Source organism: Pleuronectes platessa, chromosome 16 (assembly GCF_947347685.1).
Source record: "Pleuronectes platessa chromosome 16, fPlePla1.1, whole genome shotgun sequence".
In the NCBI taxonomy this organism is placed as follows: domain Eukaryota; kingdom Metazoa; phylum Chordata; class Actinopteri; order Pleuronectiformes; family Pleuronectidae; genus Pleuronectes; species Pleuronectes platessa.
In genome coordinates this window covers 23,787,029-23,801,621 of record NC_070641.1, presented here as the reverse complement: position 1 = coordinate 23,801,621, position 14,593 = coordinate 23,787,029, and the positions used below count along the sequence as shown (strand labels likewise).

At 44.2% G+C, this 14,593-nt stretch overlaps 1 protein-coding gene across 1 annotated transcript; it reads left to right on the top strand.

Moving 5' to 3' along the window:
- The first annotated feature begins 373 nt into the window (after positions 1-373).
- LOC128459277 (homeobox protein Dlx4a-like) lies at positions 374-12,928 on the top strand. The gene is made up of 3 exons (XM_053444400.1): positions 374-701; positions 3,180-3,376; positions 9,913-12,928. Exons 1-3 carry the CDS (start codon positions 374-376, stop codon positions 10,153-10,155), a joined length of 768 nt encoding a protein of 255 aa, XP_053300375.1. The 3' UTR covers positions 10,156-12,928.
- The last annotated feature ends 1,665 nt before the right edge of the window (positions 12,929-14,593 follow it).

Here is a 14,593-nt window from a genome sequence, read left to right as displayed (position 1 = left end):
GTTGTGTGTTTCTTCCCGCGCACACTGAAGTGTCGGCTGCTCGTGCGTCCTGCTCGTGCGTCCTGCTCCGTGCGTCCTGCTCCGTGCGTCTCCGTGTGCCTCCTTGGTTTTGGTACCGCGCGCCCTGGAGCGTCCGGCCGGGATGTAGCGGAGGACCGACCCGCAGAGAGCAGCTCCTCGCCGGCCTCCTCGTCCCGCACGGCCCGGGGCCCACGGACCTCCCGCCCCGACACGCGTCACGCTGCGTGGAGACAGGAAGTGTGTGAAAGTTTTGTAGAAAGCTCCCGAGCCGTTGATGGTGGGTCTCCTGGTGATGCGCCCTGCCCGGAGCTCCTAGCTGGCGGCCTCTTACCTCCCAGTGCCCCGCGGCCTCATGATGACCATGAGCTCCATGTCGGACTCCCTGGTGCCGCCCGACCCGTCCAAGTCCGCCTTCCTGGAGTTCGGCGGCCACGGCTTCCCCGGCCACCAGCAGCACTCCCCCGGCCTGTCCCACAACCACTACCCGGTGCACGGGCTGCACGCCGTGGGCCCGGCGCAGCACGACGGGCCCTTCTCCGCCGGGGCGTCCTCGTACGGCCGCCCGCTGGGGTACCCGCCGTACCACAGCCCCGTGAGCGCGCACCACCCGGGGGCCTACCTGCCCTACCAGCACGGGGGGCACGGCGGCGCGCTGGGCCACAGCAGGCTGGAGGATGGAGGTGGGTGTTACACGGCACAATGTAAAAGAAAGAGCATAAGAATAACATGGGACAGTGTTTGTTCTATTGCACTAATAATGTCTCTAATAAGGTCTCTAATATAATATAATATAATATATAATATATGATATTTAACGGGTGGATCTCAGCCCAATAATCATGTTCATCCTGCGGCTGATTGGAGCGGATCTGATATGAAAGAAAAGGAACCAGAGAAAATTTAATAATCAAGATAGGTGTGTTTAATGTGTTTATTATTATTATTATTATTATTGAACGTGAGATCCACTGAAGACAGAACGAGGCTCTGCTCTGAGACGCGGGGCTCGAACCTCCATGAGGCTCAGTCCGCACGAAGCAGAGAAGCTTCTCCACAGATGATCCACTAGTCTGAGCTCATGAGATCCACCACAGTAACTGGATCCACACACAGGTTCGCCTCAGTAAACTCTGGGGTTGAGATGAAGATGAGTTTAAGGCCTGAACCAGAACCCGAGTCCCCACAAGAAGCAGCCGGCCCCGGGCTGTGGTGTCCCGCAGGCCCGGGAGCTGCGGCCTGTCCCACCCTGAGTCCTCCGTCACCCCAGCCGCCAGGCTCGGGCCTGGAACCGTTATAATAATCATAATTACAATAAATGTCAATGTCACTTTCCACTAAATGATCCTTCACTGCACGGAACTGAAATCTCCACTCAGACGTTAATATTCCAGGTTCCTTCTGAATCAGGACATGTGTGAAAATAGATTATATTTTATAATTTAATTCTAAAATGCAGAAAATACATATTCAATTTAAAACACAGTAAATTAAAGCTTTGCGAAATGTTCAATTAAAAAAACTTTAAAATCACATTAAACATGAAAAAAACAAAATGTTGTGAACATAGGATTAAAATAATAAATATAAAATCTATTGGATCCACTTATATATTTAAAATAAGAACCAACATGGCTCAGATATTTAGAATATTTAGTTTACAGCCTCTGATTATTTGAACCCATGAGGCTGAAGAGGCGGTTTGACAATTATCACAATGTTAATTAATTACTCAGATCAAATCCTAAAGCTCTTATTAGCCTCTATTCATACTCATAGTTACAGAAATACTTGACTCCAGCTGAGTTTTCTTTCCACAGATTCTTTGGTTCTGTCTTTCTTTGAAAACACAACTGACTTCATCCACATGTTTTACTTTGTCCTCAATCTTTTTTGACTTTTCTAGAAACTTTTATGTCTTGACTTTGTCAGATTAACTAAATTTAACCAAACTATAGAAAGCACAGGAAGAAAGACACTGGTTTCCACAGAAATACACGTTATTTAAATACAGCAGAATAAAGAATATACAACTATAATTAAGTCATTTCATCCCAACGTCGTTCTTTGTACGACTGTAAATCAGTTTTGTTCACAATGTTAAAAAGATTTTTTATGACAAACATTAATTTCAGCAACAAATCTGCAGTTTCATCTCATTTTCTCAACCTGTCTCCACGCGAGATATTAAATTAAATCACTATAAATAAAACAGATGAATGACTCCAGCTCAACAAACACGTAAAATCATTTTGTCCCAATCCTTTGAATCTGATTTACACTCGCATTGTTTTAACCTGATATAATAACTTTATTTCATATCATGATAAAAAGTTATTTCACAAGATTTTTTTACGCCAAACATCAGCGTCAGCAACAAATCCACTTCCTGGTGATTTATGAACTGAGTCTTAATGAGCTCAGGAACAAAGGAAGAAGAAGAAAAAGGTATTTTTTATTATTATCACACAAACATCCGTGAAGTTTGTGGAATTTCAAACAAAAACTCAGTCAAATTAAATCATAACTGTTCCGATGGAACATTCACACACACTGTGGTTCTATTTCCTGAAGTGAAGGTTCTTCTTCTGGTCTTCTCGTGTCCTTGTTTCTCGGGGCTCAGTTACACAACGTGATCGTCTTGTGGGGCCTCCGCTCGTCCACAGCTGTTCTCTGCTGCCACTGCCGGCTATGAGCTCATGTCATAACAACCATCAGTGTGGGCCAACATGCTCAGTTGCACTGGTTTCCTGAAAGTGGAAAAAGGAAGAAGCCGATGAGAAGCTGAGTTGTGAATTCGACTGAACGACTCCAGACTCACTGCAGAGGACAAAGAGCTTCTAGCTTCTGGGCCTTTGTCTCACGTGTTCATTCACAACAACTTGGATCATTGTGATTCTCTGTGTGAACATTCCAGCTCGTGTGTAAACAGCATATCTCTCCCTGAGCTGATGACAGCTTGGATTCATAAAACATCAACCATCACAAGTTATCATCTCACTAAACTTCATTATTTGATTCTGACACCTTTTGGACGACAGAGTTTCTTTCATGAGAGACAAAGTGTGAGAACTTTGACTGGAGCTCGTCTGTGAAGTCAGACGTGTGTCCCCAGAGGAGTCCCCCCCCCCGGTTGACCTTGTGTTGTCTCTCGTCTCCAGAGCAGGACAAGCCCACGACGGTGATCGAGAACGGGGAGGTGCGTCTGAACGGGAAGGGAAAGAAGATCCGGAAGCCCCGGACCATCTACTCCAGCCTCCAGCTCCAGGCGCTCAACCAGCGCTTCCAGCAAACCCAGTACCTCGCCCTGCCCGAGCGGGCCGACCTGGCCGCCAAGCTGGGCCTCACGCAGACCCAGGTACCATGATGGAGCACACACAGACCCACACAGACCCACACAGACACACACAATATGACCACAAGGAGCACGTCTGCACGGTCACTTCACGTTTCTGACTTCTAGAAGAAATGAAAGAAGGAAACTCAGATTAAAGCCGGCAGAACAATAATTATTTAAATTACACTGATTTTATGTGAAGATAAAAACACACCTGATGATGACAAACCCAAATATTTCTAATGTGAACAAAGGTTTGGCTAAATTTACTAATTGAGGGTGTGTTTGTTTCACCTCACCCTATTTCCGAAGTATAGATGAGCCGACCGGGGAGTTTCCTGATCGATTGTTTAACTTTATCATTTCCTCATCTGACATACAGATATGAGTTTGGTTCTTTTGATTGAAAATACACAGAAAGTTAATTCGAGTTGGATTTAATCCAAAATCCAAATAGTAATTCAAAAATCATTTTGGACTGAAGGTTTCCTCTGCCGGTGAAAAGGGACCAAAGGATAAGAATAAGAATGAAAGTCCCGACAGGCGCTGGTGCATTCCTGCTCACAGGTGTCACACATTTGCCTCCATGTGTAATTAGACACTGGCATCTTCACTGATAACCGGTTATTAAATATCTCGTGAAATGTCATCGCGTGTTTGTCATCCGATAAATGGTTAAAGCGAAAAGAAAAGAAACAGATGACAAAAAAAAAAGAGCAAATCTCAAATTCAAAAGAATAGGTGTGTGTGTGTGTGTGTTAGGTGTGTGTAGGTTTGTGTGTGTACGTTTGTGTGTGTGTGTAAGTGTGTGTAGGTTTGTGTGTGTACGTTTGTGTGTGTGTGTGTGTGTGTCAGGAGAATAAAAGGCTAATGGCGGCCATTTTGTCCCACGTAGTTGAGTGGACGTTTGAAATGTAACAAGAATCCAAACTTCTGTAATTCAGCACAAATCCTCAGACTTGACTCTGATGATTTCTACTAAACTCATTTTATCCTTTTATCTTTTTACTTTGATCCTAAAATGATTTTTTCTTCTTCTGTTCCATCCCATGAACGACAAAACTGTTTAGAACCGTTTAAACCTTAATATACTACTACTAATAATACTTCTAATAATAAAACTACTAATACTGCTACTACTACTAATACTACTACTACTAATAATAATAATAATACTAATTGTTACATGCCATTATTAAATACAAGCAGATTGTATCATTATAAACAAAAATGTCTTTCCGTTTTAACCAGTTAGTTTGGGAAAATAAACTTTATTCTTTAATTATCATTTAAATAACCATTCCCCTAATATCACAGTAACTTTATTCTTTAGCTTGATATTAATTTAGAATATAAACGGCTGCAGCTTTGATTTAATCCGGTTAATTTAAAGCAGCTTTGTCTAGATATTAAATAAATATAATCATAATTAAAGTTACCTCTTTAACTTTCACTCTCCTGAGTTTGACTCAACGTTTTAGCTTTTTTCAACAAATTGATAAAAATACAAAAACACTTTGCAAAAATGACGCATTTCTAGTTTTGTACGGTTTAATACGACAAAAACCCAAAAGGTTCAGTTTCCTCTGACTCATTATGAACAGAAACAGAAACATTAGAAACTGGGAACAGATCATATTTGAAAAATCACCAACCAGGTGTGAGCAGGTGTCCCACTGAGGAAACCTTATATCAGAGTGTTTGGGAAAAAACCTCACGTGAAATATGACACGTGTGTGAGTGTGTGTCTGTGTGAGTGTGTGTGTGTGTGTGTGTGTGTGTGTGTACATAGGCAGCTGATGTCATCACATGAACTGTCCTAATCCAGAATGAATTAACCGCAGCAGCTCTGTTGACACTGGGACTAAGAGATGATCCGTTCATTTGTCTTTGCTTTAGTTGTGGAAAGTGGTTTTGAATGTGGTCTCCAACGTGCACGCTGCTCACGTGCACGCTGCTCACGTGCACGCTGCTCACGTGCACTCCGCTCACGTGCACGCTGCTCACGGGCCTTTTTTTATTCTTCACCTTGAGTTCTCTGTTCATTCTGAGGAGGTTTCTGGGGGAAAGTTGATTCTGATCTTTGCGACAGACTGTGGACACAGTCGAGTGTGGAAGGAAACTTTAATTTGAATGAATAAATGTAGTTTGAAGAATTCAGACTCAGTTTGTGGATCAAATATCGTCTGTGATTCTTATAAAAACACTTTTCAGACTCGAGGGAAAACGTTGTCGTCCAGATGAGACGTTTTTCCGAGCAGATAAGAAATGTCCTGGTTTGACATCAGGACGTAACTCGGGCGTGACCTGGATTATTTGTCGCACTTCACAGAAAACAAACTGGTTCCTGGTAAAAGCTTCCTGGTGAAAACGGTTTCACTCAAACTACCTGAGTCCCGACATGCAGCTTGTGTTTCCACTTCTCCTTCCATCGTGCACACATCACATTTACTCCTCAGGTTTCATCACAATGAAAAGTTTCCAGATGTGAGCAGATGAACCACTTCCTGCTCCTGTGGCTGTTGGAAGCTCTGAATGAAGACTTATGTTTATTATTAATTGGATACTGGTATCCTCACTGAGAGCCTGTTATTAAATATCTCGTGAAATGTCATCGCGTGTTTGTCATTCGATAAATCGTTAAAGAGAAAAGAAAAGAAACCGATGACAACAAAACCATAAATGCATATCTCAAATTCAAAAGAATAGGAGTGTGTGTGTAAGTGTGTGTTTGGTGTGTGTGTGTGTGTGTTTAACCATAAATTATTGGTTTGTATCAAGTTAGATTTTATTCTTCTAGACTTCATTTATTAAACTGAGTGGATCAAACAAAGCCTCATTTGAGAAGCTCAGAAACAAAATGTCCTTAAATGTTGAGAAACTGTTTATCTGTTGATTGTGCGAGTTTCTACTTTAGAGTCAGAATACACTTGATCTCAACTACACAAACACAAGATGGCTGCTCTGTGTCTCCTGCTTCTGTTTGATTCTCGGGTTGTGCACGTCCTCAGAAATTAATGCGACATATGCAAGATGCAATACCCTGATAAACATCGGGGGCAGTAGCGAGGCACGTAATCAGCGACAGAAACGATGAAGAGTTGTGAAGACGAGCTGAGGCACCACTTCTACATCACTAACACACACACACACACACACCCACACACACGTCTGCACATATTTGTCTGGAATCAGCCAAATCGTGATCTCCTGAAGATTCGCCATCTTACACGTAAAGTACCAAAGAGTCGGCACGCAGCTGCTTAGAAACATGGTGACACAACAAGTACACAGGGGGAGTACACACACACACACACACACACACACACACCATAAGATCGTTATCATATACCACATCTCGATCCTGCCTCGGTGCCATTAGGCCGCCGGCCAACCACCGAGCACTTTCCCTCGAAATCACCAGTGTTCCCAGACGCAGCTGAGAAATGGCACGTAGCACATTTTCCCTGAAACTCACACACACACGCGCACACACGCACAGACACACACGCACGCACACATATATTAACTGCTGAAGTAACCTCACAGGACACCACTGACCAAATTTTTTGTTTTTGTGTTTTAAAAAATATAAATACACACACAGCAAATCATGGGAGAATACGTTGCCTCACAGACCCACACACTCACACACGCACACACGCACAGACACACACACACATATTTTACTGCTGAATTAACCTCACAGGACACCCATGACCAAAGTTTTAGTTTTTGTGTTTTAAAAAATAGTTTAAAAAAAACTGCGAATCATGGGAGAATATGTTCCCCCACATAGACACACACACATAGACCCACCCACACACACACACACACACACACACAGACCCCCCCCCCCCCCCCACACACACACACTTCTGAATTAACCTCACAGGACACCACTGACCAAATTCTTTGTTTTCATGTTTTTAAAAATATAAATACACACACTGCGAATCATGGGAGAATACGTTCCCTCACACACACACACAGACCCACACACTCACACAGACCCACACACACACTCACTGGCACCTGGCCTGTGTCTCAGCCCCCCCCCCCCCCCCCCCCCCCCTCCCTGATGGCCCTCCTCTCTAGAAGCTGTCAGCTCCGTGTTGCTGCTGGAACATGAAACCAATACTTCCAGCAGGATCCTCTGGCTGAAGCTGCATTAGCTTAACGTGCTGTTGACGGACTCGTGGGCTCATCAGCTCCACTCGCTCACTGGGAGTCTCCACGTGTTGTGCTGGTTACACTGGTTACCACACTGGGCTCTGTGGCTCGGTGGCTGTCACTCTTATGACTCTAGAGCGGAGATTAAACAAAGAATTCTGTCGATGGGTTTTTCTCTTTCAACTCGTGAAAGAATCTGAAGTGCAGTTTACGCTCTGACAGCTTTCAAGTGGCATCATTAAAATCTATTGTCTGCTGGTGAAGCCGTGATGACGTCAGCAGATGGAGCAGAGATGAGATGTCACATTTCTCTCTGCATGACTTCATCTCAGCCCGGGTGTGAACGGTGGTGTCATTAGTTGATTACTTGGTGAAAGGGAATTTTCTTTCCACATATTTAGACTCAATTAAACCGGTGGGGACGTATTGTTTTATAGAATAATATAATCTTCCATAAAACACTTCAATCGTCTCCATGAATCCACATAAACTCTCAGGGTAATAACTCCCAGGACGGAGGAGAAAACAACTTTAGTGCCAAAAGTGTTTGCTCTGTTCTCTCTCTCTCTCTCCTCCGTCGTTCTCCAGAGCTACTCTCTCTTTCCAGAGCAGTTATTACAGAGCAGCTAAAACCTGTTTGAGACACAGTCTTGTTCGCTGACTCGTGTTATTACCCATGATTCATTTGTTCCTGCTCAGCCGACAGGTTTGCCCTTGAGGCAGATTTGTGTAATTTGATGCTCAATTTGCAAACATGCTGGAAACTGAGAACATGCCAATCACACCGACAACAACAGACCTGAGATCTGTGACCACAGAGAGAGACGCTGCTGCACTCAGCTCCATCGTTTCATATCTGATCTTCACGATTTCAGCTTCATAGGTTTGAATCCCTGTAAATGTCCTGACACTTAGAATCAGCAGCAGGAAACCTAGAACCCTATGGGACTATGGGATTTACTTAAAACACTAATAATATGCTGTAAAACCAGCCGCCCCCCCGCTGGAAGTCCCGATCCTGGCACAAAGGTTTTAAAAGACCTCGTCTCCCGAGGCCAGGTTACCCAGAATGCAGCAGGAGACAGAGAGCAGGGACACATGCAGCTGTAACGTTAGGTGCAGAAGCTGCAGGGGCGGAGACATTCAGCCGTCAGACCAGAACAACCTATCTCAACCAGTCTAAAACCATCTCAACCAGTCTCAAACCATCTCAAACCATCTCAACCAGTCTCAAACCAGTCTCAAACCATCTCAAACCATCTCAACCAGTCTCAAACCCATCTCAAACCAGTCTAAAACCATCTCAACCAGTCTCAAACCATCTAAAACCATCTCAGCCAGCCTCAAACCATCTCAAACCATCTCAACCAGTCTCAAACCATCTCAAACCATCTCAACCAGTCTTAAACCATATCAAAACATCTCAACCAGTCTCAAACCATCTCAACCAGTCTCAAACCATCTCAAACCAATCTTAAACCATCTCAACCAGTCTAAAACCATCTCAACCAGTCTAAAACCATCTCAAACCATCTCAACCAGTCTCAAACCATCTCAACCAGTCTAAAACCATCTCAAACCATCTCAACCAGTCTCAACCAGTCTAAAACCATCTCAAGCCATCTCAAACCAGTCTTAAACCATCTCAACCAGTATCAAACCATCTCAACTAGTCTTAAACCATGTCAAACCATCTCAACCAGTCTCAAACCATCTCAACCAGTCTCAACCAGTCTAAAACCATCTCAACCAGTCTAAAACCATCTCAAACCATCTCAACCAGTCTCAAACCATCTCAACCAGTCTCAAACCATCTCAAACCATCTCAACCAGTCTCAAACCATCTCACACCAACAATCTACATTTCTGATTTCTTGATGGTTTGATTTCAGCCTGAGAAATCCTGATTTCCTCATATAAAGTACATATATAAATACATGTACTTTATATCACACAGCATGCATTGTGTTAACACCAGCATGCATTGTGTTAACACCAGCATGCATTGTGTTAACACCAGCATGCATTGTGTTGACACCAGCATGCATTGTGTTAACACCAGCATGCATTGTGTTGACACCAGCATGCATTGTGTTGACACCAGCATGCATTGTGTTAACACCTGCATGCATTGTGTGGAGGAGCAGACGTGTGTGTGTCAGGAGGCCGTGACGTCTTCAGCTTTATGGTTTTTCTGTGTGTAACCATGAGGTCGTTAAGTTGTAACATTTTATGATCCACAGTTTGTCTGCACAGCTCATTATTACCTGATTGTAGGTTATTTGGCTGCTCTGGTTTCTCCAGCTCCTGCTCTACAATCCAGAGGAGCCTCTTCATCCACGTTCTCATCAGTTCTGATCTGTTTCCTTTTCCTCGTCCCTCAGGTGAAGATATGGTTCCAGAACAAACGATCTAAATACAAGAAGATCATGAAGAACGGACCCTGCGGACCTGAGGGAGACCACCTCGCCCCCCCACAGCCCTCCTCCTCCTCGCCCTGCTCCCTGTGGGACAACAGCATGGTGGCCAAAGGTGCCCCGGTGCACTCTGGGGGATATATGAACAATTTTGGACTCTGGTACCCTGCACACCAGCAGGACTCCATGCCAAGGACTCAGATGATGTGACAGACAGGAAGCAGCAGGGGACACTTCCTGTCACTTCCAGGACACGTGATGGATTAACGCCCGGCTGCAGCTGGTCAGCACACGGACCTGGTTTAGAGTGTGAGCCGCTCTGGAGGCTTGAATCCACGGGTTGTTACCAGATACTGTGTGTGAGGGGGAAATGGATCAATCAGATAATATTCAAACATATAAACAACCTTTAAAGTAATAAGACTTAAGTAATAAGTTGTAAAATATATCTTTAAATTAAAAAAATTCATGAAATATTTGGTGGCTATAAATACCTCAGAGGCTGAAAATGGCCTTTTCAAACTAAAGCAACCTGTGTCCACAGAGCTGTCCATGTTAGCAGTCATTAGAGCACATGTCACATGACCACTCACGTACACTGGGCGTGCACGTGACGGTTTAAACAGTGAAGAGAACAAACATCTGAATCTGTAAAGTAGAGTTTCACTGAGCAGCTGTTTGAGGAGACTCAGGCTCAGAACCTGCTTCTCCAGGTCGGAGGTCATGTGATGAGTCAGTGAAGGTCGTGACCCCGTGGTCCTGCTCGTCCAGAATCAAACACAGATTCAAACTTCTCTGTTTCAGCTTCTCTGAATCTCCGGAGTTTGAGCTTCAGGTGAATCTGTTTCAGAGTCGATGTGTTTTCAGGTGAAAACGTGGTCGTGTGGATGAAGAACTAAAAACACAACTGACAAATTACATTTAAACTGAAGAACCTTGATTTTTTTGATTCCATCTTTAGCTGCAGATCTTTTAAACACTCAGCTGGTTTCTGGCTCCAGAGCCGCTCCACACGTTCCAGGTTTCATTTCCTCTGTGTTTTCTCCGGGTTCCAGTCGATCGGAGAGTTTTGGGTTTTCAGGGTTTTCTTCTTGCAGCAGTTCTTCTTCACTGAACTTCACGGATCACAGAACCCTGCGGTTTGCAAACGCTAAAAACAGATCAAATTAAATAAGGAATAGAATTCACTTCTCTCCATTGTGTGTGTTCTATAAATCTGACGGGGGTTTGTGTGGTACAATTATGGTTCAGGCCTGTAAAGAGTTATTATGAGAGAAATGGTTGCAACACTTTTATGATTCTTATAAAACCCTTTTTAAGTTTGTATGGTAAAAACGCACTGAACGATCTCAGCTACTTTAATGTATTATTGAGTCTTAATTGAGTCAAATTATATATAAATATATAATGTATTTTGTCATTATAATAAAAAAAAATCTAAAATAAGATCAAACCAAAAAGAATATTCCAGACATTTATCTGAAATCATTCATGTGCTGATGTTGCGGTTTTCAGAATTTAAATAATTTACTAAATTAGAATTCCGTGTGCGTCCGGCGCCGTCTCGTGTTCTGTCCCCGACACTCGTCTCTGAGCTGGGGACAGAAGACACTCGTCTCTGAGCCGGAGACAGAAGACACTCGTCTCTGAGCCGGAGACAGAAGACACACGTCTGTGAGCTGGGGACAGAAGACACTCGTCTCTGAACTGGGGACAGAAGACACTCGTCTCTGAGCTGGAGACAGAAGACACTCGTCTCTGAACTGGAGACAGAGGACACTCGTCTCTGAGCTGGAGACAGAAGACACTCGTCTCTGAGCTGGGGACAGAAGACACTCGTCTCTGAGCTGGGGACAGAAGACACTCGTCTGTGAGCTGGGGACAGAAGACACTCGTCTCTGAGCTGGAGACAGAAGACACTCGTCTCTGAGCTGGAGACAGAAGACACTCGTCTCTGAGCTGGGGACAGAAGACACTCGTCTCTGAGCTGGGGACAGAAGACACTCGTCTCTGAGCTGGGGACAGAAGACACTCGTCTCTGAGCTGGGGACAGAAGACACTCGTCTCTGAGCTGGGGACAGAAGACACTCGTCTCTGAACCGGGGACAGAAGACACTCGTCTCTGAACCGGGGACAGAAGACACTCGTCTCTGAGCCGGAGACAGAAGACACTCGTCTCTGAACCGGGGACAGAAGACACTCGTCTCTGAACCGGGGACAGAAGACACTCGTCTCTGAGCCGGGGACAGAAGACACTCGTCTCTGAGCCGGAGACAGAAGACACTCGTTTCTGAACTGGAGACAGAAGACACTCGTCTCTGAACTGGGGACAGAAGACACTCGTCTCTGAACTGGAGACAGAAGACACTCGTCTCTGAGTTGGGGACAGAAGACACTCGTCTCTGAGTTGGGGACAGAAGACACTCGTCTCTGAGCTGGAGACAGAAGACACTCGTCTCTGAGCTGGAGACAGAAGACACTCGTCTCTGAGCTGGAGACAGAAGACACTCGTCTCTGAGCTGGAGACAGAAGACACTCGTCTCTGAGCTGGAGACAGAAGACACTCGTCTCTGAGCTGGAGACAGAAGACACTCGTCTCTGAGCTGGAGACAGAAGACACTCGTCTCTGAGCTGGGGACAGAAGACACTCGTCTCTGAACTGGAGACAGAAGACACTCGTCTCTGAGCTGGAGACAGAAGACACTCGTCTCTGAGCTGGGGACAGAAGACACTCGTCTCTGAACTGGGGACAGAAGACACTCGTCTCTGAACTGGGGACAGAAGACACTCGTCTCTGAACTGGGGACAGAAGACACATGGACAGGGTTCTGATGGACTTTTAATGATGGATCTGTCAACTTTTTATGTTATATTGTTAATTCTGCTCTTTTCCTGTCAGACCTGCGACAGGAAACTAAACTGTTTTATAATATATTGACTTTTGTCCGGCTGTGCTTATTTGAAATAAACCCAGTTATTATTGCCACTCTCTTTGATTTGGTTGGTAATTAGTTTTCACCTCTTTTTCCTCAGAACAACATCTTCCCTCCGTGTGAACCCAAGTGGCCTCGAGCCGCTTTCTCCAGAGTCGTAAATCAGAGGACTCGGGTCACATCTGTCGCCCCCCCCCCCCCGAACATCTGGAAAAGCATAAAAGAGTCGTCAGAAATCGTCAATGATTTTATAAAATGGCCGCGTCAATTAAAGGTAATTCAGGACACAGCTTGTTAAATAAAGCTTTCACTCTGACGCGGTAATTATCTGTAATTGTCAGTCAAGGGAATCAGCCTCTGCCCCGGGCCCGAGGAGAGGGATTGGATTACATCAAACTGGATTAGTGGAGGCTAATCCTGACACCAGATTAATCTGCTCCATGGGTATTACAATAATAATGAATAATACTGAATACATTGCTCTTTTAAAGGGTCTTTTCTTCTGTGATTCACTGACTCCAGCAGACGTCTGTGAGCATCGTGCTGGTGAACGAGACGTTTAAACTCTGATCCCTGAGGAAACTGAAGCTTGAGACACATCTTCAGGGAATCAACACAACGTTATGATCTTTAAAGTTTAAATCACCAGAAGTAATAAATCTAATGTCAGGACACAAACAACCTTCATCGCACAACCTCAGCGTCACCATTAGTAATTTGATTTAGTGAATTCATCCAAAGTTTGATTTAAGAAGTTTGTAAAGTTTGTTGTGAGAGCGAGAGGAAACACAGGAGGTGAACCGGTGAGGAAATCAGTTTCATCAACACAGTCCATGTTTCTATGAAGGAAATAAGGTGAAGGGAGGAACAAATACAACAAAGAAATAATATATATGTGTAAATACAAATATACACCACACATCTGATATGTTGAATTTAATCCATTTCCTCAGGAAGTCGATTCGATTTCCAGTCTGAGGAGTTCAGAGCTGAATGAGATGGATTCTGGATTCAAACGTTCACCTGGTTCATTATTTTTACTTCTTCATTAAACCGATCTCTTAGAAACTCTTGTAATTATTTGTGTTTGCAGATTAGTCGTTTTCTCTTCTGCTGGAGATCAAACCCGGGAACGTTCCGACGTCCCAGAATCCTTCACTCTGTAGCAGCATCGGGCCGCCTCGGGCAAAGTTCACACAAGTTTTATGGAATAAAAGAGGAACTAATGAAGTGATGGGAGCATGGGGGGGGGGGGGGGGGGGCAGGCACACAAACACAAACCGTCTGCACAAAGGAGGAGACGAGGAGGAAACGAGCAACAACAACAAAGACAAACACGAGGTTCTCACACAAAGAAGCTTCAGTGAAGAGACTGAATTATTTGATAATAGTTGTGTTATTGTTTGATAAAATTAATCTGCTCAAAACTGTGAGATAAAGGTTTTTATCTCACAGGTTGAACGCACCTTATTTGTTTCACCAGTACAGACCAGTATATAAAGTACAGAACAGGGGATGAGCCCAGTAACAGTAAAAAAACTGAAGAATCCCTTTCATCAAAGACATAAAGAGTTTTCATGAAACTTTGTGATATTAACAACATCCAGCTGAGAGCAGACGAGAATTATAAACAGACTCAGGATCTGTGGGTCTGTGTTTCTGAACCAGTTCATCACTGCTCAGGAAAACTCACCAAATAAAAGAGTGGGTGGAAA

Bases quoted from the DNA above. Each gene is read 5' to 3' on its own strand.
- LOC128459277 (XM_053444400.1), top strand. From the start codon at position 374: ATGATGACCATGAGCTCCATGTCGGACTCCCTGGTGCCGCCCGACCCG. The intron at 702-3,179 runs GTGGGTGTTACA...TCTCGTCTCCAG, and splicing joins CAGCAGGCTGGAGGATGGAG to AGCAGGACAAGCCCACGACG. The intron at 3,377-9,912 runs GTACCATGATGG...CTCGTCCCTCAG, and splicing joins TGGGCCTCACGCAGACCCAG to GTGAAGATATGGTTCCAGAA.